The 18664-nt window shown below is 38.4% G+C and overlaps 5 protein-coding genes across 5 annotated transcripts; 1 reads left to right on the top strand and 4 right to left on the bottom strand.

Annotated features, from left to right (window-relative positions):
- Positions 1-1135: 1135 nt before the first annotated feature.
- Positions 1136-5823, top strand: PHYBLDRAFT_105894 (hypothetical protein; the record flags this gene model as incomplete). Its single annotated transcript, XM_018427926.1, has 15 exons — positions 1136-1393; positions 1614-1751; positions 1825-2204; positions 2303-2512; positions 2615-3477; positions 3589-3710; positions 3789-3882; positions 3964-4306; positions 4456-4505; positions 4584-4778; positions 4912-5040; positions 5141-5278; positions 5409-5460; positions 5574-5700; positions 5761-5823. The coding sequence occupies 15 exons, from the start codon at positions 1136-1138 to the stop codon at positions 5821-5823; spliced, it is 3162 nt and encodes a 1053-aa protein (XP_018297366.1).
- A 1832-nt stretch (positions 5824-7655) lies between these two features.
- Positions 7656-8361, bottom strand: PHYBLDRAFT_139358 (hypothetical protein; the record flags this gene model as incomplete). The annotated part of the gene is made up of 4 exons (XM_018430204.1): positions 7656-7707; positions 7887-8019; positions 8149-8210; positions 8327-8361. 4 exons carry the CDS (start codon positions 8359-8361, stop codon positions 7656-7658), a joined length of 282 nt encoding a protein of 93 aa, XP_018297365.1.
- Positions 8362-8764: 403 nt separating this feature from the next.
- PHYBLDRAFT_75498 (hypothetical protein) lies at positions 8765-10707 on the bottom strand (the record flags this gene model as incomplete). Its single annotated transcript, XM_018443062.1, has 1 exon — positions 8765-10707. Exon 1 carries the CDS (start codon positions 10592-10594, stop codon positions 8765-8767), a length of 1830 nt encoding a protein of 609 aa, XP_018297364.1. The 5' UTR covers positions 10595-10707.
- An 854-nt stretch (positions 10708-11561) lies between these two features.
- On the bottom strand, positions 11562-14685 carry PHYBLDRAFT_162399 (helix-loop-helix DNA-binding domain-containing transcription factor; the record flags this gene model as incomplete). Its single annotated transcript, XM_018434610.1, has 3 exons — positions 11562-12966; positions 13095-13929; positions 14082-14685. 3 exons carry the CDS (start codon positions 14683-14685, stop codon positions 11562-11564), a joined length of 2844 nt encoding a protein of 947 aa, XP_018297363.1.
- Positions 14686-17293: 2608 nt separating this feature from the next.
- On the bottom strand, positions 17294-18580 carry PHYBLDRAFT_58372 (hypothetical protein; the record flags this gene model as incomplete). Its single annotated transcript, XM_018440303.1, has 4 exons — positions 17294-17349; positions 17573-17639; positions 18036-18191; positions 18539-18580. The coding sequence occupies 4 exons, from the start codon at positions 18578-18580 to the stop codon at positions 17294-17296; spliced, it is 321 nt and encodes a 106-aa protein (XP_018297362.1).
- Positions 18581-18664: the final 84 nt, after the last annotated feature.

The following is an 18664-nucleotide window of genomic DNA, read 5'->3' as shown; positions in this document are numbered from 1 at the left end:
AAAAAGGCAGCTCGGTCACGCATGGCCTTCTCAGTTGCCTGGCCAATGTAGTACATTGATACGCGAATCATTTCTTCGGGGGTGTATCCGTCTTGCAAGGTACCAGCTCCACGGTCTTTGTATGATTGACGAAGTCTGTCAGCCTCTTGAAGTCTGAGGGAACGCAAATACGACTTCAATAGAGTTCCACGAGGATCTTGCAGGTTGATTCAAACCATGGAGGACTTTTGATCGGCATGAAGATCAACAGCTGCTTTAACATATTGATCAATTGAAGAGGGACTGAGTGGGTAAGGGCTGCCATCGGGTCTAAACTCGCCACGTCTTGCTCTTTGTCTGTCGCCGAACGGGACGACATCTTGTTGGAGACAATCAAGCAAACTTGTCTCAGTAAGCAAGGGACTGGAAGGATGAGAAATTCTCGTGCAGTAATCCTTTAATCAAACAATAAAACAATCAATAAATAAGTATACGGTTGCTTTATATAATAAGGAAGTCTATCAATCTTCCTAGTGTATTACGAATTTTACCAAGTATCTTTATCTCTTATTCTTGCGAGCAACTTCATCAAGGAAGTTCCTATGATACGGGTGGTTTCTCTTTTAGGCTCATAAGCTAAAATACGGGCATTAAAAACTTTTCGAAAAGAAGTAAAAGGCTTGATTTTCCACTTCTTTATAGTAACATACCATAGAGTTTAGCCCTTTAAATGAAACTTGGTTACAAATAATACAAGAGCTTGCTTATGTATATATCTCACCCGTCCAAAGTTCGCCAGAAAATAATAATAATAAGAGGAGAAAGAAAGAAAGAAAAAGGAAATTATTGGAAATCTATTGGTTCTGCAAGTTTTTTTTTTGGTGTATAAAAGGGTCCAAATTTTGTATATTTGGGCAGTACAAACTCTTGAATCCAAAGAAAAAACAAAAAAAAGTCACGCCTAGTTAATTCAATCTCCGGATCCCGCAGCAAAAATAAAGGACAAAATAATTATTATTTTATTTTATGTAAGAAAGTATAATAAAATACATGTAAACTCCGCACAAAGTATAAAAAAGGAAGAAAAGAAAAAAAAGACAGGTTTCGTGACAAGACAAAAGAAAGAAGAAAGAAGTACTTTCTACTCATCGTTACCATGCCTGCCATTACTTCAACACAACTTTCAGCCCTCCAAAAGAACTCTCGGAATATTAGAAATATCTGTATTTTAGCTCATGTAGATCATGGCAAGACAACACTTTCAGATTCACTCCTTGCTACCAACGGAATCATTTCCTCAAAAATGGCAGGAAAGATCCGCTACCTTGACTCGAGAGCGGACGAACAAGAGCGTGGAATTACTATGGAATCTAGCGCAATCAGCCTGTACTTTAAATTAGTAAAGGCTACCAAAGTTGAAGGAGAAGGTGAGTTGGTTAGAAATACAGTTGAAACAAATTAAAAGAGAGATAGATAGAGAAAGAAATATATAATTAATTAATTATTAATCAATTGAATAAATCAATAAATATATATATATATATGTGTGTGTATAAAACAATGGTATCAAATAAGCTCATATATAATTATTATTTTGTGATATGCATTTGTGTGTGGATACAGATCAACCAAAGCAAGTTACTAGTGAATACTTGATTAACTTGATTGATTCTCCTGGCCATGTTGATTTCTCATCCGAAGTATCTACTGCCTCTCGCTTGTGTGACGGTGGTCTTGTTCTTATTGATGTAGTAGAGGGTGTTTGCACTCAGGTAAATATATCTATATGTAAATACTTGCCTTGATTTGTAATTTAATTTTCTCTGTCTTTTTTTTCTTGGTAAGACTATCAACGTTTTGCGTCAAGCATGGATCGACAAAGTACGTCCTGTGCTGGTACTCAACAAGATAGATCGCCTGATTGTCGAATTGAAATTGACACCACAAGAAGCCTATCTTCACCTCAACAAGATTCTTGAGCAGACCAATGCTATCATGGCAACGTTCTTTACTGGAGATTGGATGGAAGACGAAGCAAGAAAAATGGAAGCCGATAAAATGAAACGAACCAAAGAAGAAGCAGAGGCAGAGGCAGCGGCAGAAGAATCGGCCACTGGACAAATCTATGATTGGAGTATGGAGGAACGTGATGATTCAGATATTTACTTTGATCCATCCAAAGGAAATGTCATTTTTTCAAGTGCAATTGATGGCTGGGCATTCAGGTACGCAATTGTATATATCTATTTGCTCCATAGCTTATCAGTAAATAAAATATGTCCACAACATTCTTCTCACCCAGATAAATCTCTCTATCTTAAAGAGTTCAACAGTTTGCCACCATTTATGCCAAAAAACTTGGGTTCAACGAAACTGCGCTGCAGAAATGTCTCTGGGGTGATTTTTACTTTGATCCAAAGACAAAGCGTGTGATACAGCAAAAGCATCTCAAGGGTCGCAATCTAAAGACAATGTTTGTCCAATTCGTACTTGAAAACATCTGGGCTGTCTATGATAGTGTAATAATTCGACAGTAAGTTGTACACATTCATCATCCAATTATGTATCCAATTATTCCTGCTATTAACCAACTTTTATATTTTTTATTTAAATAAATAAATCACACATTCAATAGAGATCGTGAACGTACAGAAAAGATCGTAAATGCACTCAATCTTAAGATTCTTCCTCGTGATTTAAAATCTCGCGATCCACAGATTCTCTTGTCTGCCATTTTCTTCCAATGGCTGCCTTTGTCTACCTGTATTTTACTGGCCATCATTGGTCAACTTCCACCTCCTAAAGAGGCACAGCGCATTCGCTTACCCAAGATGCTCTATCCTGAGATCCAACAAAACGACAATGAACCACTTGAGCCCACCAACGACGTTGAACGAGCACTTTACAGTTGCGATTCATCGCCCAAGGCACCGATAGTAGCCTATGTCAGTAAGATGTTTGCAATTCCTGCAGACCAACTTCCCGAAAACAGGCGCAAGCAGATGACAGCCGAAGAGATGAGAGAAAGAGGTCGTCGTCAGCGTGCCCTGCGTGCTTCCCAGGCTGCTGAATCTGCCAATCCCGAGAACGGTATTCCACTTGACATGGAAAGGCTGTCCCAGGAATTGAGTGCTGAGGACATTGAACCCGAATTGGAGGATCCCAAGGGCGAACATTTGATTGGATTTGCCAGATTGTATTCAGGAACCATCCATGTAGGCCAGAAGCTTTACGTTATGGGTCCCAAATATGATCCAAAATACCCCAAGAGATATGTTACCGAGATCACAGTCCAAAGCCTCTATCTAATTATGGGACGTGAACTTGAGCTGCTCTCAGAAGTATCGGCCGGTAATGTGTTTGGTATTGGTGGGCTGGAAGGGCATATTTTGAAGAACGGTACTCTGGCAAGCACATTGGATGGTGTAAAGAACATGGCCGGTGTCCGATTAGAACAGGCACCCATCGTTCGTGTCGCACTTGAACCTGAAGATCCTAGTAAGAATGCATTCATTGATTTATATTTATATCTATATCCATATCCATATATGTATGCATGTATGTATGCACTGGCATATAATTTTACTTACTTGAGTTTCCTATACACAGCCGAGATGGACAAACTTGTGGAAGGTCTGCGCCTTTTGAACCAGGCCGATCCTTGCGTTCAAGTTCTTCTCCAAGAGACTGGTGAGCATGTTATCTTGACAGCTGGAGAACTTCATTTGGAGGTAAATAGATAAATAATTTTAGTTATATTATATATATATTAGTTATGCATTGCTTATTATTATTATCATTATTTCTAGCGATGCTTGCGTGATCTGAAAGAGCGCTTTGCTAAAATTGAGATCCATGCCTCTGAACCTATTGTTCCTTTCCGTGAAAGCATTGTTAGTGCCGGTAAGTAATCACAGACATATATATGCTCTTCATTTAATACTTACATATATACACCCATTTTTGCTTTGAATTTACTCGTAGATTTATCTCCAAATAAGGAAAAAGACAATGTAGTCGTTCCTCGTGGTACACTCGAAGTAAGAACCCAGACCAAGTACATTACTTTGAAGCTTCGAGCCGTACCTCTGCCTACACGAGTGACTGCTTTCTTGACCGCAAATGCAGCATCAATCAAGGCCATTGTCGATCAAAAGCTCGAGAAAAAGAAGGCAAAACGCTCCAACGATGGACAGGAAGATGATGAAGAGGAGGCTACAACCACAAGAGCCGAACCTCTCGAGAAAGCAGAAAAGATCTTTACCGCCAAGGAATTCCAGGACTTACTCAAGCATGAATTTGACGAGGCACGTAAGGAAGGTGGCCAGTTTGCATATTTGTGGGATGAAATTGTGGATCAGTAAGTATTGGTATTTTTTTGTTCATTTTCTTTTGGATACCGAGTGGCTACTAATTATTACGATTATTAATACCTTTTGCTTTATGTGTATGTACAAAACTAATAAAAAAAAATAGGATTTGGGCTTTTGGACCAAGACGAATTGGATCAAACTTGTTGGTAAATCGTGTACCTGGCTACATCCGTAAATCGTTCTTCAATATCGAGGGAACAGACGCTAGAGAGGATGGCTCGGGTGTTGCAGAAGATCACGCTGATGAGGTGATCAAGGTAGAAGGAAAGGATGCTGCTTTGAGCATCCTTGACGTTGATTTCCACATCCACACTGGGTTCCAACTTTCTACATTGACTGGTCCCTTGTGTGCCGAACCTGTTACAGGTGTTTGCTATATCGTACAAGATGTTGTTGTAAATAAAAACGAGATGGTAGATGCACACGGTGAACCTATTGAAGGTAAGCAACCTTTTCCCTTAATATATTAGTAAATACACACACATACTACTATTTTATCTATCAATGTATATTAAACTCTATAGGGCTTTTATTTTTTCCCTTTATTTCTTTTCTGCAGTGAGATCTCGTTTGGGTCTTATTCAAGGCCAAGTTATCTCTGCTATGAAGGAAGCATGCCGTCATGGTTTCCTTGATTGGTCTCCTCGCCTGTGGTTAGCCATGTACACCTGTGATATCCAAGCCTCAGGTAATATATCAGCTAAACTTTATGAAAATAGTAACAATGTTAATGATACCTTTTAATTAATTGATTGATTGATTGATTTTTGGCTTTGATTTTTATTTAGCTGAAGTACTTGGTAAAGTATATGGTGTTATATCCAAACGTAAAGGAAAGATCGTGTCAGAGGATCTCAAAGATGGTACCCAATTCTGGCAAATCCATTCGCTGCTACCTGTTATCGAGAGTTTTGGTTTTTCTGATGGTAAACTTTTTTTTTATGTTTTGAATAGCATTGCTATTGTATGTCTTAGAAAAAGAAAGAGCGAATTACTAATACTGTTTTTTGTTTTGGTTGTTGGATTTTATGGCACACATTACTATTATTTAAACAGAAATTCGTAAGAGAACCTCAGGAGCTGCCAGTCCACAGCTTGTATTTAGCGGGTATGTAGATTAATATACAACCGTAATTTTATGTGTTCTTTAGTTTTTTCTTGTAGACCAAAAACAAAACAAAACAAAATGAATGAAATTGACTGCTTCTTGGTTTATTACAGATTTGAAATGATGAATGAAAATCCATTCTGGGTTCCTACCACAGAAGAAGAATTGGAAGATTTAGGCGAAAAGGCCGATAGAGAGAACTTGGCCAAGAAGTATATGGAAACCGTACGAAAGAGAAAGGTAAAAGAAAATATGTTTTATAATAATGTATTTTATATATATTTAAATGCTTATTTATAGGGAATGTTTGTTGAGAAGAAGTTGGTTGAACACGCTGAGAAACAACGAACATTGAAAAAGTAAAAAGTAAAAAAAAAAAAAAAAAAATTATAAAATTATAAAAAAGAAAATGGAGATTCAATATTATCTGGCGTATCATTTTTTTAATTTTAATTTTTATTTTTATTTTTATTTTTATTTTGTGTGTGTATATGTATTATAAATATTTTATTTTATTTTGAGAAATAAAATAAAAATAATAAAAAAATCCCTATTATTTTCTCTCTTTCTTTCTCTCTTTATATTCCTCTGTCTTTGTATTTAAAATCTATATAAAAAGATTTCTTAATAATAATGTGTGGTAGATTTGCTTGTCCATATGATGTACAGCAAATTCAAACCAAATTAAAGGAGAGTGGGGTCCAAACAACTTTAGAATTTGAATCCCAAGTCCCACAGACCCACAGATTCAATATCTGCCCTCGTCAAAAGATAATCGTTGCTTATGTTAATGAAAAGGGAGATAATGTTCTCAATACAATGGTAAGGACTGTTTTCTTTCTTTCTTCACGTTGGTTGGTTGGTTGTAAGTATTGGACCTTTTGTGACATTTTCTATATCAGACTTGGGGATTTATTCCTTCCTGGGCAACCAAAACACCCAAAGTACAGGTGAGTCAAATAATGATGGATATTTAGATGAATTGTAGAGTGTTCATGATCTTTTAATATAATGTAAATATATATATATATATATATATGTAAGCCTATCAATGTACAAGACAAGACATTACTTGAAAAGTCGACAATTTTTGATAAACCAAAGAATCAAAGAAGGTGTATAGTTATAGCAGAAGGGTGTGTATACATATGTGCATATATGCATACAAATTAAATTAAACTTTCTTTTTTATATATAAAAGAAAAGATCATAATTTAAAATTCTCATCAATTCATCCCACTGTTGTAGCTTTTTTGAATGGAAGAAACATGGTACCAAGAAGAAGACGCCATATTATATAAGGCGTAAAGACAAACAATTGATGCTTATGGCAGGTGTTTATGACATATCCAATATATCCGGTAAAATCTTGTATATATCTCTGTGTGTCTATTATACTTACATATATTATATTCAGGAGTTCAATTTACATGCGCCATTATTACTACTTCGGCTGCTCCTTCTCTGAGATCAATTCACACACGTATGCCTGTTATACTTGAGAATAGCCCGGAAGTAGTCAATACTTGGTTATCTGGTCAGCCATGGGGTGATAAACTAGCTTCAGTCATGCAACCGTTTAAAGGCACTTTGCAAAGGTAAGTGGATAAAATAAATTAAAGTCTAACATGTCAAGGAGAAGCCCTGATAAAGTTAAAGAGACAATGAGAGTGAGACATAATAAGAAGGGGGTGGTTGTTACATATAATATCCTCGACCATTCTTAATTCTTCACTTTCTTGTTCTTCTGCTCTTCTGTTTCTTTCTCACGCACAATAACAGTAATAACTATAACTATTACCATAATTACAATTCCCTTCTTAATTTCACAGTTATCAAGTCAAGAACGAAATGGGATCTGTTGGTTACGATTCTCCTGATTGTATTGCGCCGGTAGACCAGCAAAAAGGATCTATCGCTCGTTTCCTTATTCCTGTTCAATCATCTCTTGGAAAGCGTAAATGTTCGCCCGATCCAGCCTTAGACCCGAATCTTTCCAGCTTTGATAGCCATCCCAACAAGAAGCAATCGAGAGAATTACTCAACAAGAAGAAAGAAGACCAATTCAGTGATTTTTATGGGAAATGAGTTGATTAATCAACCACTTAATCAATTGATCAATTAATAAGAAAGAATGAATGAAAGAATGAAAGAAAGAATGAAAAAAAACCCATTTTTTTTTGGCTTTGTGTTTGTTAGGTGAAGATCGCAAGTGTAAAAGCACCTTCATTACGAATGATTAACTTACTAAAATATTGTTGTAGTCAGTGTTCAAACAAAGAAAAGAAAACGAATAAACATACATACACACACACACACACACATTTATATATTCATATTCATATTCATATTCATATTTATATTTATACTTATACTCCCAAAATATATAACAATATTAAATCGCTTCATTAATATACAAAACTTACTGATGCTCATATTCGATGTGAATGGTTGGGTATTGAGACTTGTCTTCTGTTTCTCCTCTGTCGCTGAGCTCAAGGGCGGTATTGGCAATAGAAGCGACAAAAGCAGATGCAGCAGGCTTTGCAATTCCACGCGCTTAAAATAAAATAAGAATAAGAATAAGAATAAGAAAAGAGTCGAGTTGAGTAACTTGATTGCAAGGGAGAGATAGGATAAAGAAGAAGAAGAAGAAGAATAAGAAGAAATGGTTCTGTGATGCCTTACCTCCCAAGCACAGACCCATGTCGTCTGCAATGAGAACACCTTGTACGCCATCTTTACTGGCGCTGAAATAACACAATAGTGATTTACATTCAATGTTGTGTTTGAGTTCTTTGTTTTGTTCTTTTTTTCAAGAAGTTTTATAGATATAAGGAGAATAAGAAGACGTAAGACACATTACATGCTGTCGAGAGTTGCCATCAATTCAGCATCCATGCTATCAATTAGTTTATTCAAAAGTAAATTCCAAAGGGAAAAAAAGAGATTATATATATACATATATAAATATAGTGCAATTTGTATTTCCACAGTCACCGTCTATACTTCTATTCATTTTTTATGTCTTTTTATCGATGTTTTTCTTTTATGAATCTTTAATTAAAGAGGTAGCTATTCCAAGTTCTAACCGTTCTAGATTTTTTTTGTCTCTGTAAGGTTGTTTATAACTGTTTAAGCTCTCTCTCTCTCTCTTTTGGGTACCTCTGGCTATAATAATAAAAATAATAAAAATAATAGCATGACAAAGAAGCTAGCAAATAAACGGACACACACACACACATACAGAGAAAGAGCAAGATAGAAAGAAATACATGTATATATATATATATATATATATATATTATTTTGTGGAAGGTAAGTCCAAAAGACTAAGCCATCGATGATTAATGTAAAGAAAGGCTAGGGAATAGGACGAGAATGATATGTGGTTTGGTTGGCATTCCTGAATAGGAAGGCACGGCCTGACATGTCCAATTGTCTCAAATACAAACGCAGGTTCGACCATCCAGCCGGCATCCTTGTCAGAGTGAGTCCACTGAGACCGGTCTTGGACAAATTGTGGGTGTCCCTTGGTTTCTACCGTGTACCATTGTTCCTTGACATACCTGGATTGTGTAGGTGTTTCAACCGGTGTCTGGGTTTGCATGATCATGTGAAAAGACCGCACTGGTAGACGAGTTGGTTTTGAAGGAAAGGCGGGCTGGGCAGTGGTCAGATTGCTGATGTGGAGTGAGTGGAGCCGGTGGTGTGACCAGTTGAGCTGAAACGGTCCTGGGGTGTATTCATCCTTTCCGGACACACAGCAGGAGTCCAACACAAGATTGGATATGTTTGGACATCGCTGACCAAGGTACTCAAATGAAAGTACATTTAAATCTGCGTATTTTATTGATAGAGACACGAGAGAAACAAGGGGTGATAGGTTGGAGGAGTTGGAAGACCTGGAAGAGTTTGAGGAGTTGAATAAATGAGGAATTGACAGGGATATATGCTCAAGACTAAGAGTGATGAGAGATGGACAATTGTCGAGCAAGGTATTTGAGGATATGTGGATCCGATCTGTGCTTGTGAGAACAAGATGTGCGAGTGGTAGTCCTATAAGATAACTACACAGCCGATCTGCACCACACAATCCACGGATCTTTAAGGCTAGCCGGCTGATCTGGCTCTGGGGTTGGCTAGAGAGAATAGAAACACTGTTTGCATAAAGCTCTCCTGTGTACTCTTCAAGACTGCACTCTGTGAGTGGGGTTCTGGCTCTACTGAGCGCCTGTAAGACCATCCAAGACCATGGGCCGTTGATACTAATCGTCTTGAGCTCAGTACAGCCGTATGCCAGCGTGCGGGCAGCATTCTCTATCAAAGACAGTCGGATATCTGACAGCCATTCGGTTTTGCTACCCTGGCTGGTCTGAATCTCAAGCAGCTGTAGTCTCGGATAGGCTGCTGCAAAGTACGACAGCCATCGGTCAGGATTCTTCCATCGCCCATAGACATCCCGCTGAATCGACAATCGACGCAGCCCACATGGCCGAGCTGTTTCGACAATTGCTTCCTGCGCAGCTTCCAGGTCCGGACGGCACGAGAGATCAGCCATGGCCAGCTTAAGAGACTCGAGCAAAGGGCAGGCTGAATGGATCAATTCGAGGTCTTCAAGCGACGTTCTGCCACAGTCGAGCATCAGGTGCCTCAGTGCACCTGTGAATGCGGCCGCATGCGGGGCCCCACACAAGGCCTTGAACTGGGGGAGCCCCAATGCAAGTCGCCCCACTCTTTTTGACGTCAACAGGGCCTGTAGAGAAGCGTCATTGAGGTGACCGTGTCGAAACAGGGTTTGTCTGAGACGCGAGCCCATGTAAACTGAGCCGATTCTTGGACATAGCGCCATGAGCTGTTGGAATTGGTGATGTCTGATCCGCACATCGTCATGAATCGTCAAGTGGGACACATAGAAACCGATTTCTTCTTTTTCATGGCCAGAGTCCGAGAGAACGCGTAAGAAGCTGACCAGCTGGTCTGTGTGCCAGAGAACGACGGTTGAGACCAACAAGGCACGAAAGGTTGTGTACCACGACCGACACACAAAGAGACATGTGTAACGTTGATGGAAAGTCAAATATTGGTCGACCCAAGTGAGTATTTCGACAGGTAGGGCATTTGCAACAGACATGATGATTATATGGTTTATTATACAATGTATATAAGGATATTTGCGTGCTATTTAAATAACAATCTTTAAAGAAGAATAAAGGAATTGTCCTATTGTTCTTATTAATAAAAAATTGAAGAAGAGGTAGAAGAAGACGCAAGTAAGTAAAGAATACAAAATAAATGAAAATTGTGTTTCTAAAACATGGGCCCTTTTTTTTCCTTTCCTTCCCCTTTCTTTCTTACCATTTTTTTTTGCATTATTATGGTTTATGTTTAGATTATGCATATTGTGGGGTAGAAAAATAAAACATAAAAATGGAAGCAAGGGAAGAATAAGAAGAAGGAAAGCATGTAAATGTACATTATGTATATGCAATTATATAAAAGGTGTGATTTGTGCACTGGTTAGCATTACTATTACTACTATTATTATTTGAGTAACCATGACGACTAATTAATTGATTATGACCTTTTTTTTGTTTTTGGTAGTCTGGATTAACATTGTTAAAGAGGTCGGCTGGTTAGAGAATTTGTGTTCTGAAACGACAAGTAATATATATATATTTGGTTGGTTGGATAAGAAAGAAAGGAAAGAGCTGGCAAGGGTACACGAAAAAAACGATGAATAAGTACATGAATAATAAATAGATACAGAAGGGATAAAAAAAGGTGCTCAAAAAATTGTTGTAAATAAAATAAAGAAACACAAGAAGAAGAGCAAACGAAAAGGTTTCTACGTGTACAAAAGCAAATGCTGTGTTGTGTGATAAAATATGATGGTTGTGAGTGGGAGTGGGGTGTATAAAAGAAGTGTGATAAATATGAGTAAGTGAATAAGTGAGTATGTGAATGTGTCTGTGTGGTAATTTTTTTTGGGGTTGAAAAGTTTGGGCCAAAGAAAGATTCTAGTAGTGCTTTTTTTTTTAATAGCTGGTTGAGCTTTTTGTGTTCTTCTTTTTTTTCTGTAAAAAAAAAACATCTATCTCTTAGTTTTCAAGAAGACTTGCTTGAACACTACGTTTGATGGTTCCGGGAAGGTGTCCACTGGAAAGAGCCAAAGAACGAGTCAATCTATCACGCACAGACACCATGGTTGTCTTGAGTTCAGGGTGTCTGGAAAGAATTTTAAAAGCATGCCATGTTACGGCCAAGGTTGACAAGGCAAGAACAGAAGCTTCTACGTTGGAAGTGGCGATATGCCTAATGCAGTCTAGTCCGGCCCGACTGTCGTTCTGGGCAAGTGCAAAGGATTGGAGAGCGGCCTCGGTATCGTTGCGCTCGAGGAGCTTGGCACCCTGGAGAGTGTAGAAGACCATCGAACGGTGACGCTGGAGGAGGTGAGAGACAGTTTGAGAGCCAGATGAAGAAGCCTTGAGCGACTCAGACAGAGAAACCATGCTGGCAGATGAACGCAACTCGTCCGACTGGAGTGAAAGGCCAAGATGAATAGACCAGCTTAGCATCTGGTCAACAGCAGTTGTGGTGGAAGGAGGAAGTTGCGAAACCTTGAACAGAGTGGATTTATTTTGCTGGAGCTGTGCGATCCAAGAGTCTTGAAGGCTGCTGAGATGCTGCCAGTACACAATCCATTCGAGGGGAGAAGTGAGATAAGGAAGGACAAAGGAATAAAATATGTTCTGGCAAACGGCTGCCGACTGTCTTCCAACAAGACCACTGCGTGCCTGGACCATCGAAAGAATCTCCTTGTGGTTGCTAGACACAGGCCATTCAGGAATACCGGTCGCTTGGGTCATCCAGTGCTCGTCACTGTCCTTGGTGTCATGGACTTCGCGGGCCTGCTCAAATGCGTCGACAACCCGGGACCAGCAGTGGTTGGCCAAAGGTTCCGAGAGTACAGCAGGAAGAGTGAGCTCAAGCTGGATGGCTGCAGTAGCGTAGATGCGGGCAATCGTGCGAGGACGCAAGTAGAGACTGCTTTGGGAGCTAATTTCAAGGGGTTTCACGTTTGCAAGCATGCCAACACAAGAGCGCAACATGTGGATGTAAGAGGTCTCGGAATTGCCGCCAAGGCACTCGGTTTCGGCCACACGAACCCAGGCACCGGAACGGGAGAGCTGTTTGGGACCAATCTTGGCACGAGGCTGAATAAAGGAAGGTAAGGTGATGTAGATAAGATCTCTGATCAGACCAATTGTGGTTTGAGCGGTGTTGGAGGCCGACTCAAGAGAGATAAGGTTAGCAAATGATTCAAAAAGGTGGTGCCACGCCTGAGGAACATCAGAAGCATAATGATGATGATTGTGGTTGTGGTTGTGGCCCGAGCACTTTTTACCACGGAGCACACGTCTGGGACGGAGCCAGTGAGACCAAAGAGGCAAGACACAAGTGTAAAAGATACCAATAGCCAACAAAGCCCAGCGAATGGTAAACCTATTTTTTTAAGAAAAAAAATCGTATAAAATATTGTAAGTCTTTTGGTTTCTTTTTCTGTTTTCTATGTACTATTATGTAATTTTACAGAATAGATATTTATATAGTTGTATGTATGATGTACGTACCACAGATCAGAGGCATTGGAAGTGACACCAAACAGGGTGCGGTAAGTGGGGGTAGTTGTGTTTGTGTAAGCAGAGAATGTTCGTGCGTTAGCGTGTGCAGCATGTGTGGAAGGTGTGGTGCTTGTTGTAGGGGAGGTCGAGAAAAAGGCAAGGGCCATGAACATGGCCATGAACATTTTCGTGCCTTCCTCTTCCTTCTTCTTGGGAAGAGCCTTCTGCTTTCTTCTGCGGTAAGGACGACGCTCTGGCTTGGGTACCAGCTGTGCAAGAGCAGCACGCTGGGCAGCACGTTCTCTCAAGAGGCGCTGGCGCTCTTCGCGTTCATGCTCGATCTGCTCCTTGCGTTCACGGCAGAGGCGTTCCTGCTCGGCCTTTTCGTAGGCAGATTTCTGTGTTCTGAACCGGTTCAGAACATGGTTGCCACCGGGCATCTGAGAAATAATTTGTTGCAAGATCTGGTTTTCACGCTCGGCCTGGTCGTTGTCATGTTTGAGGAACTGGATGTATTCGGTTGCCTTACGCAGGATTGTGGCCTTGTTGAGTTTGGTTGCTACCTGGACACCGTCGACAATTTCTTCGGTTTCGCTATTGTCATCTTCGTCGTCGTCGTCCTGGCCCTTTTCTTTGATGCGTGCCTTGTAGAGAGCAGGGACGACATTCTTGAGGTCACGGATACGATCATTGATGTTGTTGCGGTAACGACGTTCAATGGCGTTATGGGCAACCTTTTTGAGTTGTTGTCCAGGCTCAAGGCGTGTGCGGTGATGGTCATCATCAGAGTGTTTTGAAGTTCTCCAGCGTCTAGTTTCGTGTTCATCGGATGTATAGGCAGGGGCTATTCAATTTGAGAGAAAGAGAAAATATATAGAAAATTAAAGGAGGTTTTTTAAATTAGTTAAAAAGTCGGTTATTTATTTAACGTAGACAAAAATTTTATGTATAATGGTTATAAAAAAGTGCTGCAATTTCTTTTAAAAAAAAATTTACCTTTGTCAGTTCCCCATGGGTTCATTGCCATAAAGGCACCTGTGAGGGGAGAGTGGCTTTCCATCAAAGGTGAAAGAGAAGCAGAGGATGTGGAGGCTGATGGTGAGAGGGAGGGATGTGTGTGGATGACCTGATTGTGTGCTTGATCTGTTGTGGCAGGAGTAGTTGGGATAGCAATTCCGGGTACATTTCCGTTGAGAGCATGCAGAGAGGTAAAGGAAAATGAACCTTTTGGATTGGATGAGGATGAGGATGAAGATAATGTATTTGAGTTTTGGGTTGTGTTGTATTGGTAGCCAGCCAGGGCTTTGGTTGCTTCCTCACAGCTGTTGAGGTTGTCTAGGCTTTGCATCTCACCCACGCCAGAGAAGTGGGGGGATATTGAGGTGACTGGAGAGAGAGCGGTGTAGTCAGAGTTTGTGGTGTAAGGGGATGAGTGTGGTGAATGGTGGTCTGGATGGGAGTGGGGGTCCATGTCCCAGCCCATCATATCAAAACCACTTGTGTCTGAGAACAAGAAGTCTGACATGCCAGATGTGTATCTGGCAGGACGAGGCCGTTCTGATGGCTGATATGAGTTGATGTCTTGGAAACGTCCTGTCATGTCTGTGCTCATACTACCATGATATAATATATCACGTTGATGATTTTGTTGCTGTTGCATCTGTTGTTGTTGTTGTTGCTGCTGTTGTGATTGATGATGATGTGATTGATGCTGTTGTTGTTGTAGTTGTATTTGTTGGTTATGTTGCTGTTGGACGTTTGAAGGTACATCAAGGTATGAATCAAAGTCTAGCTCTGATATTGACTGCATCATTTGCAAGAGAAGACTATGGGAAGAAGAGGGTTGAAGTTGAAGTTGATCCCATTGTTCCTGGGGTAGATATACAAGTCCTTTGATTAAACAGGCCACTTTTTTGAAATGAAGCAATAGTTTAGAGCATTCTTTATTCTGATTGGCTCCTGTGCCTCACCTCATTCTTTTTTTTTTAATTTTTTTTTTAATTTTTTATTTATTTATTTATTTATTTTATAATTTTCATATACGTATATAATATATTTAATTCCAATATATATATATATATCTGTATGTATATATGTATATAGATTTGTGTATATTACTTTAGAAGCAAAATATATAATATAAAAAAATAGAAATAAAGGGACCGCAGAAATAAGAAAAAAGAAAAAAAAACTCACGCCACTTGGAAATTTCATTACCAAAAAGAAATAAAAGGATTACAAGGCTCACATGAGATAAATAGCACTCTTAAACACCCATTTCTTCCTTTTCATTTCTGTCCTTGGATTTTATCCATGTGAAATCTTTCCTTCACTGGCGACTTTATCATCTTTAAGGAAACCAGGGTTGTCCTTTTCATTTAGCTATTGGGATCACCCCTCGTGTTTCTGTGTCTGACGTTCGTGAGAGGGTTATATAGTGTCTATGATTCCGAGAGGACCGGTGGGGCTTCCGAGAATAAGCTTTTATTTTCTCCCCTTCTAAATGAACCAAAGACGTTTAGAGTGGTACCCTTTTGTTCAATCATACTAATAATCGTAATTTAGGCTTTCTCTCTCTCTCTCTCTCTCTCTCTCTCTTTCAGTATATTTTTTTCTCTCTTTTTTTATTTTTTTAGTATTTTGTGAGAAACCGATTCTACCCGGCTTATAAGAAATAAAGAAGAAAAATATAGAATTGTTGTATTGAAAGAGTTAAAGAGTAACTATAAATGTCTTTAAGATTAAAAGTCAAGTACACTATAGTACACTATAGTACTGTACATTGCAATGCAGTGCAGTGCAGTTCAGTGTAGTCTTAAAATATGTATATATAATATAATATAATATAATAGCAATATAATAGCAATATAATAAAAATATCAAAGACAAATTTCTTGTTTATTGCTATGGCTACTAAATAAAGTTTTTTCTTGTTGTTGTTGTTGTTGTTGTTGCCATGGATATGTAAAAATATATATATATATATCAAACAGAGTTAGAATAATAATAGTAATAGAGGTCAAGGCATCAAAATATGATGAGGCCCTTTGTTAACGGAAAATCACCCGATACTAAGCCAAGTAACACAGATAACCCGACAAGGCACATTTGTTTGCTCTCCTACTTCCTTATACAATTGACAGCTTCCGAGTCCCTGGAAGTGTTAATATATAAGCAAATAGCTCTTTATCTTTCCTTTTCCCTCATGGTTAAATCGTTTTCTTTTTTCTTTTTTTGGGCTAAGCAAAAACAAAACATCGCGCGGCTTTTGGTTAAAGCGTGTGATTCCTTTTGAATTAAAGAAATTATCAAAAAAAAAAAACACCCCAAATCTCTAGTCAAAAGAGTAGCCAACAAGGTCTTTATTGGTTCCCACTGATCTTTCCGGTCACACGTTTGGTGTAAGATAAATAAAAATGAATATAATCTACATAAATTTAATAATAACAATATTTATTGTTTCCAATGTTTGACTGGATAAAAGAATAAATTCTATTTTTGAGCGGACTCGTGGGAAACAGCTTGTGCCTTTTGGTAACTCGAACCAACATTATGAGTAAGAAAATAATGAAAGAAAGAGGAGTATACGATGCAAATACAAGATATTGAGACTGAGATTGAGGTACACCCACACCCAACAAACACCCACACCCACACCCACACCCACATTAAACACTAAACATTAAACATACCCAAACACCCACACTAAATACACATTCATACACACCTACACACATACACCCATACACACAAACACACATACGCCCGTTTCTTTGTATCCTAGAGGAATATCACTGTGCATTGTGCGCCATACTAAAATGAGCTTTTGTCTATATATATATATATATATGTACGTATATATTTCTATTTCTATTCTTATTTCTATTTTTATTTATATTCATTTCATAAGAATAATATAATATAATCTATCAATTCTATTTAGACTGTGGAGAACAAACAGGAATTCATTTTAAAATTATGAAAGTAAAAGTGTTTCAAAGAAGTTGTTTTATTTTTGTTAAACTATTGATATCAAGATAAAGAGTTACAAGATTTAATGTGCTTCTTATTCTGCCAAACCAAACACACGAACACACATCTATACGCACATCTATGCGCGCACACATAGACCAACAACAACGACCAGCGAGATCTCCCGAATGGTATACACTCCTTTTTTGCTTTTTTTTTAAAGACACTCCACTTTATTATTTCTTCGTATTGACCACGAGGCCTAAATCGTCACAAGTCAATCTCTGTATCTCTGTATATCTTTATTATAATTATTATTTATATTCATTTATTGAAGAGTCCACCCTGCTCTTCCTATGACCGACCTGAGATTTCTTAATTATTTTGTATTTTGTATTTTGTATTTTTGGGAAAATTGGATCTTCTATAGGATACAAAGGGGGAAGAACGGGGAAAGGGATAAAATAATCCTAGTTACCTTTATAGATATCATCTTTGTCATAAGAATGGTTTACTTGTACTATCAAGAAGACTTGGAAACCTACTTGAATCTATGGTGTCTTTATCTTGATCTTTTATATTCTAAATATTCTAAATATAAATAATTATGCATATTTTTATCAATACCCTAAAATTTATCAATACTCTCTTTCTTTTAATCTTAATCAAGATCCTCAAGTACCACAGTGCCCGAACGGTGGAAATTCTTTCTTTCTTTTTGGTATTCGTTAATACTGCCGGCCCATATACAATACGCGGCCTTTGAATGAGAAAGATTAAGAAAGAGAAAGAGAAACGTACAATAAAGGAATGAGGGAGAGATACACGTTTACTAACTATTTAGTGCCAAGATCATGGGTCCTAACGTACGGCAGTCACCACCTTAACTGCGGCAATATTAGAGAGGAAAGGAAGCATATTCAAAGCTGCTTTTCCAATGTCAATACCGGATTTATGGTTGAGTTAATCACTGTTTACATAATCTGAAAGAGGTGTTCGGGACCGTAAGGAGAAAGACGAGCACGAATACGAGTGAGAAGCCAAGAAACATCCGAAATAGACCAGTAAAGACATACTTGCTGTTGTAGTACCAGATTTTATACTGGGAACTTTCCAGGGCAACAAAGGATAAATCTTTAAAAGATATCCGTGAAAACAAAAAACAAAACAAAAGTGACTGAGCATACAAGAGGATTGTCACCTTTGAAGGAAGTATCTTTTTTAGAAGCTTAAAGTCAATTGTTATAATTACTGTTTATTATTTATGCTTTCTAATGTAGATTAGATGAAAAGTTTTATATACTTAGACAAAAACGGTTCTTCCTCACAAGCCTTCTCACAGATGCCTATCAGTCTTGGCTTAATAAACTACGCCAGATGTCCATCAAGTGTAAGAAGATAATAATAATTTTAATCGGATCTCATGCGTTACAAATGGAAGAACCTTTTTGATCTTGTTGTTCACACCAATCTCAACTTACTTTACGGAAATCATGTGTATATTCCACTTGTAAGTTGTTCATTTTTTTTTTTACTTTAAATGCAATAATTTACAGTCTTAATTTGATCGATAGTCTAAGCAACCCGGTGCCTCAACAACAAATTGA

This window comes from Phycomyces blakesleeanus, assembly GCF_001638985.1.
Source record: "Phycomyces blakesleeanus NRRL 1555(-) unplaced genomic scaffold PHYBLscaffold_2, whole genome shotgun sequence".
Lineage (NCBI taxonomy): Eukaryota > Fungi > Mucoromycota > Mucoromycetes > Mucorales > Phycomycetaceae > Phycomyces > Phycomyces blakesleeanus.
This window is presented reverse-complemented; position numbering and strand designations above follow the sequence as displayed.